Source organism: Strongylocentrotus purpuratus, unplaced genomic scaffold (genome assembly GCF_000002235.5).
Source record: "Strongylocentrotus purpuratus isolate Spur 01 unplaced genomic scaffold, Spur_5.0 spur5_scaffold_16, whole genome shotgun sequence".
NCBI classification, from domain to species: Eukaryota; Metazoa; Echinodermata; class Echinoidea; order Camarodonta; family Strongylocentrotidae; genus Strongylocentrotus; species Strongylocentrotus purpuratus.
This window is the reverse complement of record NW_022145601.1, coordinates 16,692,813-16,713,008: the sequence shown is the minus strand read 5'-3', so window position 1 is coordinate 16,713,008 and position 20,196 is coordinate 16,692,813. Positions and strand designations below refer to the sequence as shown.

At 38.5% G+C, this 20,196-nt stretch overlaps 1 protein-coding gene and 1 long non-coding RNA gene across 4 annotated transcripts; one reads left to right on the top strand and one right to left on the bottom strand.

The window, feature by feature from the left end:
* Positions 1–306: 306 nt before the first annotated feature.
* Positions 307–18,803, bottom strand: LOC100889031 (MICOS complex subunit Mic10). The gene is made up of 4 exons (XM_030986923.1): positions 18,676–18,803; positions 3,368–3,415; positions 2,674–2,783; positions 307–1,569 (listed from the first exon to the last, which is right to left on the bottom strand). The coding sequence occupies exons 1-4, from the start codon at positions 18,758–18,760 to the stop codon at positions 1,495–1,497; spliced, it is 318 nt and encodes a 105-aa protein (XP_030842783.1). The 5' UTR covers positions 18,761–18,803; the 3' UTR covers positions 307–1,494.
* LOC115924535 lies at positions 6,361–9,959 on the top strand. 3 transcript variants are annotated; one of them, XR_004064348.1, is made up of 4 exons: positions 6,361–6,755; positions 8,071–8,161; positions 8,446–8,711; positions 9,079–9,959. It is a non-coding gene; the product is annotated as an uncharacterized LOC115924535 (long non-coding RNA). The 3 variants fall into 3 exon arrangements; XR_004064346.1 differs by having other exon boundaries at positions 8,065–8,161; XR_004064347.1 differs by having other exon boundaries at positions 6,361–7,056; positions 8,065–8,161.
* Positions 18,804–20,196: the final 1,393 nt, after the last annotated feature.

Sequence of the window (20,196 nt, the reverse complement as noted above, 5' to 3'; positions counted from 1 at the left end):
GTCACGCAAGCTGAAATCTTAACCTTTTCCTCTTTCTCTCAAGATATAATCATATATATATATATATATATATATCCTTTCCTTTTCTCTTTCTCCCCCTCCCCCCCCCCCCCCTTTTTTTCCCTCTCTCTCTCTCTCTCTCTCTCTCTCTCTCTCTCTCTCTGTCTCTCTTTCTCTCCTTTGTTTCTAAATAGAAAAAAACTATTGCATTGGTAAATTTACCCATTTTCTTGTAACATAATGTACATGTCCTTACACATTACAAGAAAATGCCTAGTAACCAAATTATTACACGCTAAAAAGGAATAAATTGTTGCATTTTTTATTATTTAAGTTTCAGTTTATTACTGAAACCTTGTTCACGACAGCTATATACATGATATATGGGCTAGCCTTTTTAAAGCAACCCATGTCAATATAATTCACAGATGAAATAACATTCATAACGTACCTTTGTATATACTGAGTGCATTAAAGATGTGTCATCACTATTAATTTTGCAAGAATGAAGATTAGATCAAGTTTGAGAAGCTGATGAAAAAGGAGGACCAGAAACATGTTTTGCTATTGTCCTCATTAAATTTGGCCCACTACTTTGAAAGCAGCTGCTAGCCCTTCTTTAGAAGAAGAATTGCTAAGTATCAACAGTCCAATTTTGTTTCCTTCTGAACCACAAAGAATTGAGTCTGCATCGAACATACAGATAGTGAAGTAAGAATATCATCAAATGTAATCCTACAGCTGACATTGTTCTCAGTTATCTTTTGAAATGTTATTTCTAACAAAAACTGTAGATATTTGAATACATCTTAATTGGTACATTACGAAGCATACTGCTTTTCCCTATGACAACCGAATGCTCTCACCCCTCTCAGGCAAAAGATTTTGACCATGCATTGTTTCTTACAGTGTTTAGTAGTGTCCAATATCATTCATGTTAAATCGGTCATCAGGTCAGATTCACATGTAGCTTTTCACCCTCTCATGACCATTATCCAAATATCAAACAGCATGAAGAAAGTGATTACTTGATAAACATGCAGTACATTATGAACTGATAAAACCACACACTTTTTGACATGAACTGAAGTCTCGTAGCAGCTTTTGGAGACAATTTATATTATTTTCTGTCTGTATCAATTGCCACATAACTTTTTTTAAGGAGAGACACAAAATATTTGGACTTCAGTCTGATGTGAAACTATTTTCATGCTTGACCAATCATCGTATTTCAAGGCTATGGTCTACAGATGTCAAAGTTTGATACCAACATGACTACAAGGTCCATTTCGATTACATCAGAATATCGGATTAGATCAAATCTTATGACATTTTGCATTTTGTCATCTGTTAAAAAGACTCTCCTTAGCACTTCAAAAGAGGCCATTCCATTGCAAGCATGTAACTTGAATTAAGTCACAAGGATTGATGAATAGCATATCACATGGGGCAATCTTCACCATTTGAATAAAACATATGAATATATTAGCGTTGCTATGACGATGATGCCTCTGTGCTCGGCTGCACTTCGACTGCCTTAGGGATATCTGCTACTATGTCAGGGAGAACCTGAGGCAATGAAAGAAAAACACATATATGATAAAAGTCATTACTAAACATAAGCACAGAAATATCTAAACTGGAAAGTCTACTTGTCTAAAAGGACCACACTTTTTGTTTCCCTTGAAGATAATTGAAACCTTCAATAAAGGTAAAGACCAGTTCTGGTCATGCGATTGCATTGTGAAAGAAACGTTGAGGAATCAATAAGAAAAGGTTGATCATCTAGCATATAAGTATTGGTGTGTACTGCAAGATTCTGGAATCATCAAAATGATAAGAAATTTGGCCCAGTCTTAGTAAAGTTACAAGCACTGTACACAGAAAGATGTATATGGGACTATGCGACACGTGCACGATATCTATCCAGTCCAGATAGATATAATAATTTACCAAATATATCGATTAGTAGGCGGTTTCCCGGCAAAATTTGTATCATCACGTATTAGTCAAAACATATTCTTTCACATGATTGGTAATAAGAGCTTCCATTTCATTTTTTGAGAGGGGGGCGTTTCCAAAACTGGTCTTTACCTTTAAAGAAACCTGTACGTAAAGACAAGACCACCTACCTACATGTATAAAGAAGGCCTTTTCTGTCTCCCTTGAGCTGTACTCATATACAGGTTTCAATGTGACAATTTTTTTGTTTCATCATATTATCCTATACCCTGAGTAAGTGAATTTTCATTCTTAATGATATCCCTATTATGCTTTGTATTTCATAGAATTAATATTTCAAATTTAAACACCATATCCAAAATCATGATACTATGTTACCCAAAAACACCTTGCATTTACTTCAGATAATGAGTCCTAGCAAAATAAATGAGATCTTAGCATATTTGAGATTTCGTTTTAAAACTTCACCTGATAGGACCCTTTTGAAATAACTTCTGAATTTGATGAGAAGAAAATAGAGTTGTCTGATTAAATATAAAGAAAAATACAACAGACAATCTTGGGCTTTCAATTTAATTGTTATACATGTATGAGTCATTTCTGTTCACAAATTGCAATGTTATTCACTGTTCATACTGAGAGTAGCCCTATACTTTAGTCCTCTTTTTGAGTACCTCACTATCTCTAAATGCTTCCAAAATATAATGTTACCTTTACAATCTTGCCACGGACCCTGAAAGGATCTCTGAATTCATGTTGACAGTTGGCGTAACCCATGCCAAGTCCTGCTCCTGACCCGAAGGCTATGGGCCATGGTCTTCCTGCAAAAAAAGATATTGGATAAAAAAACGATGAAGGGGAATCCATGCAATTTTTCCTGTACAACATTGACATAATTTATTAAAACATATTTCATCCATAAATGAAAATCTCTTGATAATACCACTGAATAATGCTTCTTTGAGGTATCATTTGTAACGTCATGTCAAGAGAATATTCTTATATGAATGAACTTATAGAGTAGATGAATATTGTTTTATGTCGTACAGAATATATGGCACAGAATCGCCCTAGTAATGTTTTTGCAATATCAAAAATTTCTTATTACGCTCCAATCAAATATAGATTTATGGAAACAAGGGGCATCCTTTCACCACACTGTCACTTTCACCAACATCATAAGCGAAACGCATATTACATTTAATACACACGTTTCAATGGGTTGTCTATTTCATGAAACGCAGCCCAGGTAGGCTATGCACTACAACAGCGTTTTGGGAAATTATTACCATGGTCCCTCTGTGTGGCCCCTCAGTTCTCACTCCCCCCCCCCCCCCCCCCCCCATCGCTGCCCCCAATTGAATGATAAATGATGAATGAAAAGGATTCCACTGAAAGTACTTACTCTTGAATAAGAAGACTGAAAAGACAACTCCAAGACCGAGACCACCACCTGTATAATTAATCAAAAGAAATAAGAATAACTGTTCAACTTAGTTACACTTTTTTTTCTTCTTCTCAGGACTCGGGTACGATGTAATATTAGCCCAAAGTGTCTAATGCATAGTATTTACGGGATAAACTGTTGTGTAATCCTGTTAAGTCAACACAATTGCACCCATGGACTGCAGATCTTATCCCTTATCCTTAAAGATAAACTTGAGTTCTGGTAATGCGATTGCATTGTGAAAGAAAAGGTGTGGAATGGATCAGAAAAGTTGATCATATAGCATGTAAGTAATGGTGTGTAATGCAAGGTTCTGGAGTCATCAAAATCATCATAAATTTGGCAGAGTCTTGGTAAAGTAACAACCACTTACACAGAAACATGTATATGGGACAACACACATGGTGTCGGGGCTAGTACTACCCTGATTTCCTTATCTTTCTATGCTCATTACTCAGCCAGTATACATTTTCTTCCAAAATTGTTTGGCACATGACATTTATTTGTAATCTTGAACATTCAGTGTAAGTTTCATTAGATTCTGTGAGAATTCTCTTTTTTTTTCCAGAACTCAAGTTTATCTTTAACCTTTACCTCCTGAACCTTCTGAATTTGGAGGCAGCAGGGCGGTATTCCGCATGTCGCTTACTTGTATGGCAGGTGATGCATGCTAAAGTGTGTTTCTGAAATTCTCAACAGATGTGGCTATTACAGACTGCTGGTCAAGGGCGTTTCATGCATTGCTCGTCCAGTTCATTACCTTCCTATTCATTCTACTTCTACGGCGAGTGGTACAAAACAACTAAACTCATGAAATTGATGGAACCATGGAAATGCATAATTAAATCTTGGGAGCTAATGTTATGTTACGTTATGCTAAAGTTATGTGTAGAGAGTCTAGAGACTACAGTGACAGTCTATGGTCTGGAGTGGGAATGAGAAACCCAAATTAATGAGACAGAATGAGACACGCCTGTTGGCCCTGAGAAAGTAGTCACTAGTGCCAAATACTGCACTAAACTACTGCCCTAACTACAATAACCAATTCATTTTCTTTTCTTGCCAATTTTTTTTTAGAAATAAAGGCAGTCAGTTTTTCTCTTCATGCCGTGGACGTCTTGATTGATTGATTGGTTTTATTCGCCAAACCTCCAACATGCAACAATATAAGAGAATAACAGATAAAAACTAAGTCAGCTTACAGAGGATAACGCACGGAAGCTCAAGAGGGGGGGGGGGGGGGGGGGGGTCCCTGACATGTACAAAATTAAAATCGTATTACAGACAGATACAAATAAACTTATTGAAGATAATAGTCCGATGATAAAAAAAACGACATTAAAAAATGATAGAAAATTTAGAAATGATAAGTACAAGAAGCAGCACTTTTCTTGGAAGAAGAAGAAGAGGCGAGTTGGCTCAGTCGGTAAAGCGTCTGCCTGTCGAACCAAAGATCCAGGGTTCGACTCCCACCCAGGCAGATGACTGAAGTCTGCGTTGTGGGTTAACGTGCCCCTTCTCTTGTTCATAGACGCAGGTTATGTCAAGTGGAAAACACTCCCTCCCTCGGATAGAACGTTAAATGGAGGCCCCGTGTACAGGAGAGTCACCACCCTTACACGTTAAGAACCCATTGCACTATTCGTATAAAAGTAGGGGTAGGCCTAGGGGGAAACCCCGGTGTAGGCTAATGGTCCACCTGCACACCCCAATCAGGCCGAGTATAGGCCTACGGCATCTGCAAGAATCTTCAGTATTGAAGGAGGCAGATTATCTTGAAGAAGAAGAAGAAAAGGTCGGGCCACCAGCCGGGCCATGTCCATGACGTCCGGCTCGGCCGATGCATGGGCAAGCAATTCAGACGTCCGCTGCTTCGACACCTCGCGCTCGCCGCGCGCCGCATATTACTAGGGTGTCTGAACGATTTTTCAAATTTCAATTTGGGATCGTTTTTCACCATTTTTGTTTGATATTTGAATAAAAAATGTTATCAGAATAATACATTTCAAATTTCAAGTCTCACCGATGTTTCTATCAAAAGTTACAGCCCCTCCAACACGCTGGTATATTCATATCATTTTGGTCAAAATCGTCGAAAAAGACGTCCACACAGAGTGATGTTGTTTTGCTAAATTTAGCCAAACAGCTGTATCGCGCGATATGCAAGCGTATGCATATCGTACGCATGCTGCTAAGCCAATCCGCGACTTGCAGCTTGAGCTACGCTGTCTCCGCGACATGTGCGATTGACTAGTATGGTTGGCGTTCGTCGCACAATAAACCCGGAAGTGAATGCACGTTATAGTCAATGGCAATATCGCGGAGACAACGCACGTTGTCTCCGCGATATTGCCATTGACTATAACGTGTATTCACTTCCGGGTTTATCGAGGGAATTTCCAACCATAATTTCAATCACTATAATGTGTAATTGAATTTGGGGTTTCGTTCGTGCGCGGAGATGTTACGCGATGTAACCATGGTTTGGACTGAGCGGAGCGCACGCCCCCTAATTAGCTGATCCACCAAATAGCGAGAAGGGTATTTTTAAACTGTTATCAGTTGTGATCCCTGGGGGCTAGCGAAAATATAATCACATAGAATTGTTCCTTAGGACTGGGACTACTTATCGATCGGGGCGTCATATCTCAAAAGTGACAAACCTCAGAGTTAGCCAGGACACAATGTTTAAATTGCTGTTTTGACCAAGATATTTTTAGAATTTCGGGGGCTACGCCCCTTTGGAAATATTGGAATTCACCTGCTCTTTCATATGACACCTCATTCATTGATTATCACCTTCAGGATCACAACTGATAAAGGTTTGAATCTCGATTTGAAAAAAAAAAATTGACTTTTTTTGCATGGTCGCGCAATGCACGTAGGCTGCATAGGGATGCGTGTAATCTCTATGGGAAGAATTTTAGCACACAACATCGGGTGCGCGATCAGACGGTTCCATGTCAGGTCGCCCAATGTCAGCCCGCCCCCTTACAAAGTCGCCCTCAATTGGTCATGTCGCCTCCCGATTTTTTGTGCCGATTTTGGGATTCTTGGTCAGCTCGCCCCCACTTTTTTGGTCATCTCGCCCCCTAATTTGTTGTTTTAATTTGATGTATTTTACAAGTTCAAAGTCAAGCCATTTTTAGTTCCTTGCATCTCAGTACTATGTTATTACTTTGTTATCACTAAATATTGAAAATTTTCCTCGTAACTGCATATTTTTGAGGATATTTGCATCTAAGTTTCCACCGGCTTACGTAGTAGGTCTACTACCTCATCGCTCGTTCTGACTCGACTGGCTTAGTTCTAGTGACGGAGCTTACGGATGAATGCTTGAATTCAGGTAAAATAAACTTGAATACAACCATATTTTCTGTATTTGTAATGAAAGAAAGTGTTCTCACAGTGAAAAGTTGGTAAAAGTTAAATTTTCAAACAGCTACATTTCAACTCTAGACTATTGAATTATTCATTCGGAAGTTAGCGCTGCTGCGGCCTGCGCCTGCTCTGCATGTACTGGCCGTACAACCGCCCACTCGCACCGGCGTTTTTTTTGTAAACAACACACCCCAAATACAGACAGACACACAAAAAACAACATGAGCGAAGCTACTTATTTGCATCTGGCCCATTCTGGGATTAATGTAGGCCTATAAATTTGTTTTTTATGTATGTGTTTTGACAGTATTTGATAGGTAATGTACCGGTATGGCAATAAAATTCATTGAAATGTAAGAAATTCTTTTATGGTAAGATTGGGTTTAATATCAACTTATCATAGATTTTTTGTAATTAACAACAAACGCTAACACCACAACGCTGTTAACAGTAACACAGACAAACAACAACATGAGCGAAGGTTTTTTTACAATACAGCTTCTTATATGCATCTGGGATTAATACATTTAATTTATGCATACATTTGTGTGTTTATGTATGTGTTTTGAAAGTATTTGATAGCAGGGGCGGCGCGCCACGCCACGCAGGGGGTGTCTGAGGGCATAAATGGCTCGCTTTGCCTTTGGTGCATACTTTTTGCAAAAGAAAAAAGAAAACAGTCTTAAGTTCAGCTAACAGGACAAGAACGCAGGGGTGTCTGAGGGGGGATGTGCCCCACTCAGTTTATAGATTTTTTTTTAATTTGATGCATAAATTGCTTGATTTGGTGCATAATTTTTGCAAAATCAAAAAGAAAGCAGTCTTAAGTTCAACTAACAGGAACAAAAACGCAGGGGGTGTCTGTCAAGCAAAGAAGGACATGAATGAACATTTAATTAAAAATTGAAAATTAGATAGTCCTGCCCTGAAAATGAATAAATGGCACCATCCGAAAAAGGAATACTTTTGGTTTGAGACTAAGTAATCATGAGTAGTCTACCTTTTGGGGAACAATTTCCACATATTTAGCTTAGTTTCTCTCATTATCTGTACTCTGTGTCTGTAATATCCAAAGGCAGCACTTTAGGACCCTTGGTCCCTCACCCTATACAAAAATTCTTGTAAACAATTGTTCTTGATACCAGCAAATGTTGCCCAACTCCACTTCATATTTTAAAGAATTTTCCAAGCAAGCACCATACTAGATGATGTACATGTTTCACTACCAGTCTCAGTGGTAATGAAATTATGATGATGTTTTTGCTTTCACTTAGTTGCAGATGCAGTAGATACAATTTGCACTTATATGAAGGAAGCACTGGGAAAGTACATCTACTTTTCAAAAATGCCACAGGCCAGAAACAAATCCAGGTGAGAATAGTTTCATGATCTGTTCAGGAAAATCACACTTCAGCAGCAAAGTACTAAGCACACTCACTGCGTATGTGCATTGGGGTGGTTGTTGTCTGGTAGAGGCAATTGGAAAATTCTATTTTGGGGTAATAGGGGCAATTGAAAACTTCTGTTTGGGGTCAGTTATGCCTAGTAATTAATTTGATGTACAAAAGATAATATTGGATTCATTTTCTTACCTCTGCTTGCAAAAAAATGAAAGAAAATAACTTGTAATTATTTCTTTCATTCTACAAAATTAGATTGGATACAGGGACCGACATGCTGGGAAGATGGGTCCTTGATAATTCACTGAACACAGAGCTGCAGATGTGACTTGGCATAGTGACCTAAGAGTGGGAGCGGTACGGAACCGTTGAAGCAATTCACCGAACACTGTTGAAGCAATTCACTGAACACAGTCAGAGCTGCATGTGTGACTTGGCATGGTGACCCTTAAAGTCTCCTGACGGCTCCGATTGCGATTCTGATGATGAACCATTGTCTATGCTTCTGAGCGAGTCAAAAGGTATCTTCTTTCCTTCTTGATTGTCTCCCAATAGTTAAAATTTAAGATATTCTTAATTGTTTTTTAATGCTTAGGTCCCTTAGTTAAGGGAATGAGTGGCCCTATCGAGGTCAGCATCTAAGTTTTTTTTTTTAATCCTTAACAACAAATGTCAATACTAAGGTGATACCACATAAAGTATTTAATTTATTAAGAGACTCTCTAAAAGTGGGTACCAAAACTACACACAATAATTTCGCCCAATCATAATGCACTGTAAAGTTTCCCTTTCATAATTGAAATTCTGATAATGGTTTTCTATTGATTTTTACTTGGACTTTTTTAATTATGATATTTCTTTCTCTTATTTCCTTTTGCTTTCAAGCAGTCTAGATCAAGAATCTTCGCTGCTTCAACCACTATCGCTTGGATGACATACGTGTGAAGAAACTTGAAGAACTTGTGTTGAAGAGCATGCTTGAGAAACTAGAATCAATTACATTGATCGTTTTGGCAATGCTTCAATGTTTCAATACCTCAATCTCTCTTTTATACTGTTTGATTTTAGACATTTTGAATATCATAAATAAAGCAAACTCCACTCATAATTGTAATTGTGTGTAGTAATTGCAATGAAATAGATCCATTTAAAATCAATGAATTGATTTAAAGCAAACTGGTAACATTTTCCATGATTTCTTAAACAATGAACTGAATGGTCGTAAAGGTGTTTGGTAAACTTTGTAGCGTTTGAGACTGTGTACTAAATTTTATTGAAATATCCTAGAAAGAGATTGTGTAAACTGACTTGGTTCTGATACTCTACTCACAAGATATTTATGAAAAACAGAGATGAACAAAAAAAGTAACGATGATGATTATATTAGTCATTTTTCCTATTGAAAAACTTCATGATACATGTAGTACATGTATGTCAAGCATTTTGTATGTCACATGTGGCATTTCCTCCCTACGATTGCTGAACAAACATGATAACCAGGACATGTATAACGAATTAGATAAAGACATTTTAGCATATTTACAAGTACTGTATAATGAATGAAATAACCTTTGTATTCCGTGGATGTATACCTGATGAGTCTTTTCGAAAAACCCTAGATGTACATTTCAAAATGCAATACAGTATTGATGATAATTGATGATGATATGTTTGGTATGAATTATTTAATATTTTTGAATTTATGCTCTATTTGCCACTTGCTGTTCTGGTTCCAAATGTTTGAATTAAAACTGCTCAGTCGAAATTCATTTTCCGTGTTTATATTGCAGAGTTGAGTAGTTAACTACAGATTATGGTCAATGTTCAATACTGAATCTTTTTCCTTCATTCAAAAATATTTCTTAACATATTTGCTTTATTTCCTATGTGAAAAAATATATTTAGCTAGACCCCTCTCTAAAATATTTTAAATTCCTCATAGTAATAGAGTAGCAAAAGCCCTAATATCACCCGCATGAATTTCAACTAGAAATGGCAGAATTTGTGTGATATTAAAGGGAGATGGAGGGGGTAAAGAGAGAGAGAGAGAGAGAGAGAGGGGGGGGGGGGAGGGGAGACTACTTGAACGTGTTCTTTTCAAGTATTCGAAAGCACTATAATTAGGTTCCATCCTTAACCTGTCTAATAATGTTTGTTTTTTGTATAGATGTCACTTTCTTTTAATCTGTGCACAAATAAAAAGCAGTTATTCTTTCAAATACAAAAGTCATATACCTTATTGTATGTCGCGGCGCTTTTGTCCTTCATTACTAAAAAGCGCGCGGAGGATAAAAGCGCCGAAACAATAATATTGAAACATTCAAAGGCTTTACCGCTTTCAATGAGATCAACCCTCATTATACGACAAAAGCGTCACTGATCATGTGTCATCAGGTTCCCGGAACTGTTCATCATTTTATGGCCCCAGCTTGGTTTTCCACAACTTTGTTTTTAAGGTTCCAAAATGTAGGTCCGCTGCCTATTTGATTTTTTTCAAACAAAACGAAATTTAGTTTGCACTCCTTGATGGACATAGTTACGGAGCCCCGGAAGTGACATGGAGAAAAAAAAAATTTTCTCGTTTTCCTGAGATAAATTCTCGTTTTCCTGAGATAATTTTTCGTTTTCCTGAGATAATTCCCGTTTTCCTGAGATAAATTCTCGTTTTCCTGAGATAAATTCTCGTTTTCCTGAGATAATTTTTCGTTTTCCTGAGATAATTCCCGTTTTCCTGAGATAAATTCTCGTTTTCCTGAGATAAATTCTCGTTTTCCTGAGATAATTTTTCGTTTTCCTGAGATAATTCCCGTTTTCCTGAGATAAATTCTCGTTTTCCTGAGATAAATTCTCGTTTTCCTGAGATAATTTTTCGTTTTCCTGAGATAAATTCTCGTTTTCCTGAGATAATATTTCGTTTTCCTGAGATAATTCCCGTTTTCCTGAGATAAATTCTCGTTTTCCTGAGATAATTTTTCGTTTTCCTGAGATAAATTCTCGTTTTCCTGAGATAATATTTCGTTTTCCTGAGATAATTCCCGTTTTCCTGAGATAAATTCTCGTTTTCCTGAGATAATATTTCGTTTTCCTGAGATAATATTTCGTTTTCCTGAGATAAATTCTCGTTTTCCTGAGATAAATTCTCGTTTTCCTGAGATAATTTTTCGTTTTCCTGAGATAATTCCCGTTTTCCTGAGATAAATTCTCGTTTTCCTGAGATAATATTTCGTTTTCCTGAGATAATTCCCGTTTTCCTGAGATAAATTCTCGTTTTCCTGAGATAATATTTCGTTTTCCTGAGATAAATTCTCGTTTTCCTGAGATAAATTCTCGTTTTCCTGAGATAATTTTTCGTTTTCCTGAGATAATTCCCGTTTTCCTGAGATAAATTCTCGTTTTCCTGAGATAATATTTCGTTTTCCTGAGATAATTCCCGTTTTCCTGAGATAAATTCTCGTTTTCCTGAGATAATATTTCGTTTTCCTGAGATAAATTCTCGTTTTCCTGAGATAATATTTCGTTTTCCTGAGATAAATTCTCGTTTTCCTGAGATAATATTTCGTTTTCCTGAGATAAATTCTCGTTTTCCTGAGATAATATTTCGTTTTCTTGAGAAAATTTCCGTTGTAAAATGAACAGTTACAATACAATTTTCTTCTAATTTTATAACGTTTTGGCATCTGAATGCCCCCCCCCCCCCCCTGAGTACGATGTCATATACTGTAAATTGCGAGCGAGCGAAGAGCGCAATTAACAAATAAAAGACACTAGTCTTACTCGTACAAATTTAGGTACAATACCAATTTGGATGATAAATCTATCTTGATTCAAGAACACTTTATTAACAGACTGCCCGATTACAATAGGGGACAGCCCACGAGGCCGACGGCCGTCAGCCTAGGGCCTAAATCCAGTTTTAGGGGGGTATTCAGCAGGCGCGGATCCAGGATTTCTTAGGGGGGGGGGGCCCAAATTTGAAATTTTGCGAGCCAAATATTGGTACGTAATGGTGACCAACAGTGACGTAATGCCGGGGGGGGGGGGGGGTCGGTGCAGGGAGGGGCGATTTTCCCCTCCCTCCTCCGCGAAACGCGGAAGCTTTGACGTTTCATTAAATTATTAGAGAAAAAAGACGATTCGTTGTACCGTTTTCGAAAATAATTCTCGTCTAAATTTAGTTTTCCCCCTCCCGCGCGAAGCGCGGAAGCTTTTACGATTTATTAAATTATTAGAGAAAGGAGACGATTCGTTAATTGTACCGTTTTCGAAAATAATCCTCGTCTGAATTTAGATTCTCCCCCAACCCCCTCCTCCCGCGCGAAGCGCGGACGCTTTTACGTTTCATTAAATCATTAGAGAAAATAGACGATTCGTTGTACCGTTCTCGAAAATAATCCTCATCGGAATTTAGTTCCCCCTCCATCCCGCGCGAAGCGCGGAAGCTTTTACCTTTCATTAAATCATTAAAGATTCGCATTACCGTTCTCGCCTCTGAATCCTCGTCTGAATTCAGGTTCCCCCCCTCCCGCGCGAAGCGCGTAAGCTTTGACGTTTCATAAGATTATGAGAGAAAGAAGACGATTCGTTGTACCGTTCTCGATTCTTAATCCTTGTCTGAATTCAGTCCCCCCCCTCCCCTCCAGTGCGAAGCTTTGACGTTTCATTATATTATTAGAGAAAGAAGACGATGCGTTGTATCGTTCTCTATACTCTTAATCCTTGTCTGAATCAGGGGCCGTCTAAGGGCCCCTGGGGGGGGGGTCGAGGCGGCGGAGCCGGCCCCGGAAGCTCAGGGGTTTTAGGCGTTTAATTAAGGTCAGATGAGCATTTTTTTGTATACCTTATTATTTTGTGAGACTGGCACGTCACTATTTGGCGTGGGGTCCAGGGGGCGGAGCCCCAAAATATCAGGGGTTTTAGGCATTAAATTACCGTCAGATGAGCATCTAAGGGCCCGCCGTAGGGCCCTAGGTGAAATCCAGGGGGCAGATTATTTTCGAAAATAATTTTCGAAAACGGTACAACGAATCGTCTTCTTTCTCTAATGATTTAAGGAAATTTAAAAGCTTCCGCGCTTCGCACGGGAGGGGGGAACCTAAATTCAGACGAGGATTAAGAGTCGAGAACTCAACAACGAATCGTCTTCTTTCTCTAATGATTTAAGGAAATTTAAAAGCTTCCGCGCTTCGCACGGGAGGGGGGAACCTAAATTCAGACGAGGATTAAGAGTCGAGAACTCAACAACGAATCGTCTTCTTTCTCTAATGATTTAAGGAAATTTAAAAGCTTCCGCGCTTCGCACGGGAGGGGGGAACCTAAATTCAGACGAGGATAAAGAGTCGAGAACTCGACAACGAATCGTCTTCTTTCTCTAATAATTTAATAAATCGTAAAATTTTCCGCGCTTCGCGCGGGAGGGGGAAAACTAAATTCAGACGAGAATTATTTTCGAAAACGGTACAACGAATCGTCTTTTTTCTCTAATAATTTAATGAAACGTCAAAGCCTCCGCGTTTCGCGGAGGAGGGAGGGGAAAAATCGCCCCTCCCTGCACCCTCCCTGCACCATTTTCAAATTTGGCCCCCCCTAAGAAATCCTGGATCCGCGCCTGCTGAATACCCCCCTAAAACTGGATTTAGGCCCTAGGCTGACGGCCGTCGGCCTCGTGGGCTGTCCCCTATAGTAATCGGGCAGTCTGTTAATAAAGTGTTCTTGAATCAAGATAGATTTATCATCCAAATTGGTATTGTACCTAAATTTGTACGAGTAAGACTAGTGTCTTTTATTTGTTAATTGCGCTCTTCGCTCGCTCGCAATTTACAGTAAATATATATGACATCGTACTCAGGGGGGGGGGGGGGGCATTCAGATGCCAAAACGTTATAAAATTAGAAGAAAATTGTATTTTTTTAATTCATTTTAACTGTTCATTTTACAACGGAAATTATCTCAGGAAAACGAAATATTATCTCAGGAAAACGAGAATTTATCTCAGGAAAACGAAATATTATCTCAGGAAAACGAGAATTTATCTCAGGAAAACGAAATATTATCTCAGGAAAACGAGAATTTATCTCAGGAAAACGAAATATTATCTCAGGAAAACGAGAATTTATCTCAGGAAAACGAAATATTATCTCAGGAAAACGGGAATTATCTCAGGAAAACGAAATATTATCTCAGGAAAACGAGAATTTATCTCAGGAAAACGAAATATTATCTCAGGAAAACGAAAAATTATCTCAGGAAAACGAGAATTTATCTCAGGAAAACGGGAATTATCTCAGGAAAACGAAATATTATCTCAGGAAAACGAGAATTTATCTCAGGAAAACGAAAAATTATCTCAGGAAAACGAGAATTTATCTCAGGAAAACGAGAATTTATCTCAGGAAAACGGGAATTATCTCAGGAAAACGAAATATTATCTCAGGAAAACGAGAATTTATCTCAGGAAAACGAAAAATTATCTCAGGAAAACGAGAATTTATCTCAGGAAAACGAGAATTTATCTCAGGAAAACGGGAATTATCTCAGGAAAACGAAAAATTATCTCAGGAAAACGAGAATTTATCTCAGGAAAACGAGAATTATATCTCAGGAAAACGAAAAATTATCTCAGGAAAACGAGAATTTATCTCAGGAAAACGAAAAATTATCTCAGGAAAACGAGAATTTATCTCAGGAAAACGAGAAAAAAAAAATTTCTCCATGTCACTTCCGGGGCTCCGTATAGTTGTATATTACGCACTGGGTTACAATATGATTACCAGGTCTCTACTGGTAGCATGGTATAGGTTGCCAATAGAGGGTAGAAAGTGAGAAATGCCATAAGGGAGTATCCATATAGGGATAATAAGTACTTTATAGATTGGCTTACTTAGCTTTTCTCGAGTATAATATGTACACGCAAGCATATTAGAGCATTTTCAGATCCCTTTTTAATCCCATATTTGCGTTTGCTACTACTAGGGCCGTAGCCAGACTTCGATGTTTGTGGGGGGGGGGGGCACATACATATAGATCGACGTCCTGGGGATGGGTCCAAAACAGTTCAACCGATCTTTGATTTTTTTTTGGGGGGGGGCACGTGCCCCCTCCCCCCCCCCCCCCCCCCCCCCCCCCCCGTGGCTGCGGGCCTGGCTATACTACAAGACCCAAACTAGCACGTTGCCCATAGAGGGTAGAAAGTGAGCAATACCATAAGAGAGTATCCACAAGCTATATAGGGATAAAAAGGATTTTATAGATTGGCTTTCTTAGCTTTTCTCGAGTATATTTTGTACACGCAAGCAAAGTAGAGCATTATTTTTCAGATCCCTTTTTAATCCCATATTTGCGTTTTTATGAGACCCATACTAGAACGTGTCGTAATGAGATAGTTCAAGTCTAAAAATAGAAATAGAAGAGAATGTCTCTACATTGAATTAAAAGTGAGCTATAATTGATATGGCTAATATAAGTTTATTATGAAGCAAATAAATCGAAATAAAATTGAAAGCTTTCGGTGGAAGACTCAAATGAACGAAACGTTATCTAATTTTACTCTCAATTCATTCTATAAGTGCGTGATTTTGTTTAAGGAATAAGGGACGACCATGCGTGACCAATGAACACCTGCTCATCTTTTCAAGTATTCGAAAGCACTATAATTAGGTTCCATCCTTAACCTGTCTAATAATATTTGTTTGTTTTTTGTATAGATGTCACTTTTATTTTAATCTGTGCACATAATAGAGCATTTATTCTTTCAAACGCATACCTTATATTGTATGTCGCGGCGCTTTTGTCCTTCATAAAAGCGCGGAGGATACAAAGCGCCGAAACAATATTACTGTACATATACTATATAAAAAGTAAAACTTTTTAATGTAAATCTCTGTTGCATTAAAATAAAATGAAACGTTTATTACATTATACTTAAGCACAAAATAGTTATCTAGAAGAAGGTGGACAACATAAGTAGAGAAAGAATGAAACTTTCTCTTTTATTTACAAACATTAAATAGCATAAAGAATATTACTGTAATATTATAAACAGTAAAACTTTTGAATGTAAATCTCTGTTGCATCAAACTGATATCTAAACAAACTAGATGGAATTCGACTGCGCGCAGTCGAAAATGATGCCTCCGTCATAGAGCAATTTTACAAACCGAAACGTTCATAAGTTGACCTCTGTGACCCTTGACCTTTGACCTACGTGCTCCAAAATCTAATCAGATCGTCTTCCTAAGGTGATACATACTATTCTTAAGTTTGAAGTTTTTACATCTCCAGTGGTTCTTGAGATATCATGATAACAATCTCAATGTATGGAATTTCATAAGTTGACCTCTATGACCCTTGGCCTTTGACCTACGTGCTCCAAAATGTAATCAGATTGTTTTCCTATAGTGATACACACTATCACTAAGTTTGAAGTTTAAATCTCCAGTGGTTCTTGAGATATCATGATAACAATCTCAATGTATGGAATTTCATAAGTTGACCTCTGTTACCCTTGACCTTTGACATACGTGCTCCAAAATCTAATCAGATCGTCTTCCTATGGTGATACATACTATCCTTAAGTTTGAAGTTTAAATCTCAAATGGTTCTTGAGATATCGCGCTAACAAACTCAATACAAGGAATTTCATAAGTTGACCTCTGTGACCCTTGACCTTTGACCTACGTGCTCCAAAATGTAATCAGATTGTTTTCCTATAGTGATACACACTATCACTAAGTTTGAAGTTTAAATCTCCAGTGGTTCTTGAGATATCATGATAACAATCTCAATGTATGGAATTTCATAAGTTGACCTCTGTGACCCTTGACCTTTGACATACGTGCTCCAAAATCTAATCAGATCGTCTTCCTAAGGTGATACATACTATTCTTAAGTTTGAAGTTTTTACATCTCCAGTGGTTCTTGAGATATCATGATAACAATCTCAATGTATGGAATTTCATAAGTTGACCTCTGTGACCCTTGACCTTTGACATACGTGCTCCAAAATCTAATCAGATCGTCTTCCTATGGTGATACATACTATCCTTAAGTTTGAAGTTTAAATCTCAAATGGTTCTTGAGATATCGCGCTAACAAACTCAATACAAGGAATTTCATAAGTTGACCTCTGTGACCTGTGACCTTTGACCTACGTACTCCAAAATCTAATCAGATCGTCTTCCTATGGTGATAAATACTATTCCCGAGTCTTAAGTTTAAATCTTAAATGGTTCTTGAGATATTGTGATAACGGTCAAACGGGACGGACGTATACGGACGTACGGACGGACAACCCGAAAACATGATGCCTCCGGCACCACCTTCGGTGGCGGAGGCATAAAAATGTTTATTATGCTATATTGACGGTATACGTCGGACATTATATAAACAAACAAAAAAGAGACAAACTAAAGAAAAAATCTGAGCTGGGGGGGGGGGGGGGGGGGGGGTGGGAGTCGGTGAGAAAAATATCATAATAATAAATACAGTACAGACTGCGTCCAATTTTCTACCTCCCCGCCACCCCCCTCCCCTTCTCTCTCCCTCTCTCTGTCTATGTCCATCTTCATCTTTGTCCATCTTCATCTTTCATAATGTTGTCTATTCCGCCATTTGCTTGTATGCCGGGCATCATCCCTTCCTTGAGATTAATTATTATAACATATTCCTGATGTTATACGTCGGACATTATACTCTAGTGAAAAGATATGATCAAACCAACAGAGACTAACTAAAGAACAAGATCAGAGGTGGGAGGGGGGGGGGTGATCGGAGAGACAAAATATAAAACATAAATACAGTATACAGGCTACGTCCAACTCTCTACCCCCCCCCCCCCCCCCCCCCCCCCCCCCCCCGTTATCTCACATAATTATACTTATATTTAGTTTAGGGAACGAAACAGAGAACAAGCGGCTGATAATGTCGAAATGAGAAGAATATTACTGTATACAATACTAAAAAATAAAACTTTTGAATGTAAATCTCTGTTGCATCAAAATAAAATGAAACGTTTATTACATTATACTTCAGCACAAAAAGAGTTATTTTGAAGAAGGTGGACAACAATATAACAGAAAGAATGAAACTTTCTCTTTTATTTACAAACATATTTAAATAGCATAAATAACCTGATTCTGACCGCTGCACTATAGCGTACTGCCTTTGTACGTAGGGGGCGACTGTGTATAGGGGGCGACTGTGTATAGGGGGCGACTGTGTATAGGAGGCGACTGTGTATAGGAGGCGACTCGACCACACAATTTGGGGGCGACTACGTTAGGAGGCGACTGCGTATAGGAGGCGACTGTGTATAGGAGGCGACCGAGTGGGGGGCGACCTGACTAGACGCCGATCAGACACCCTAATAGTAATATTACAGCTTCGATTCAATGGTCGGTGCACTAATTATGCAGAATATTCATAAAATTCAACTAATTACAGTTCTGCATTGATCATTTGAAAAGGAATACATATCAAACAACTATTTACCGATCTTGATCAAGGTATCAGACACACATCTGTCCCATTTTTGGCCTAAAACAGCTTCACTTCCAGTAGAATTCGTTTCTGCCATGATTTCGGTGTTCCTTGAACATAGAGACAAATAAAAGCATTCGAATTTGTTTTATAAGGTATTGTCAAAGCGTCTGATTTTTTATTGTGCAGTAAAACCAAATGGCATGCCGGTTGGAAGATGCTTCTTTTAGCAGTAGAGTCAGGCCATTGCAAGAAGTGAGTTATTGATGTAGACAAATCCTTTACAGCTCATTTTATGTACGTTATTACCAAAGAAGAAGAAAAAACCAGTCAGTCACTCAATACTGACAATAGTGTCTGACAGTGAAGTCCAGCAAGTAAACGGGTTTCCTTGCATAATTTGAATATTAGGACACTGCTAACTTCTAAATTTCACAGATAGGACATACATAACATATTCATAATTCATGCAAAGTTCTACAGAATTTGAGGTTGGCTGCAAAAGGGACATAGTATCTTTAACCGAAGAGTTAAGTGGATTTATTAAAAAGTAAAATGGGTCGCAAGAGACAAGGACACTATAAAAGGTGAGGTGGGCACTTATGAGAAAACACAAAAAGGGCACATATAATAAGAAGAAACATCATTCATTAGAGAGGAAAAGGGGCACTCATTAAAGCAGTAGTGCATCAAATTAAAGGGTCAATTATCCTTTAAGGCCCGGTGAGAGCAGGGCACTTATTAGAAAGAGAATGGAGAACTATCAAATGTAAAAAGGGACACTTTTCCAAAAATGACACTTTCTAGTGTAAACAGGATTTCGTTGAGGTTACTTAAAAATTGGTGGCACTGGTATATGACGAGTAATTCTATATTCAAATGTAGGCATTTGTTAGTATGTCTAAAATTGGAACTGTCGCTGTCCTTTCAGTTTGGTTCTTCAAATGAGCCTTTCTGTTTGAAAGTTTAACTTTGATCTCAATACAACTACTCCGATATTTTAATTAAACAGAGGTAATATTCAACCACAAGGATTGACTGCCGGTAACGCATTATCTCAGAAGAAAACAGAGGAAGGGGCAAAATGTTCTAGCTAGGCCCGTTCCCTCTCAACTTTTTTTGTATCTATCAACGTAGTGGTTATTCTACCTGACTGCTATAAGCATAAATGCGTGTTATTAGTAAGCAACCAGTGGCGTAATGAGCAAAAAACGTTTGGGAGGGCTGACAAAAAAAATCCGCACCACCCCACCCTTACATGCAGGCCCCGCTGAACGTTTTTCAAAGTGGCTTCTAGGGGCAAATCCCTGGGCCGGGGTCAAGGGGCGGAGCCCCCGAAGCTCACGGGGTATGGGCATCAAGGGCGGATCCAGGAATTTCTTACACGATACCGGGGGGCACAAAATGGCATGGGGTGAAATATGTTATGTAAAACGATGAAGCGATAGAGCGAGGCTTTAGCCGCGAGGGAGCGTAACGACCAAGCGGGGGTGGGTCTGGGATGGGGTTCTGACCCAGGCTCCTAGAGTAGGA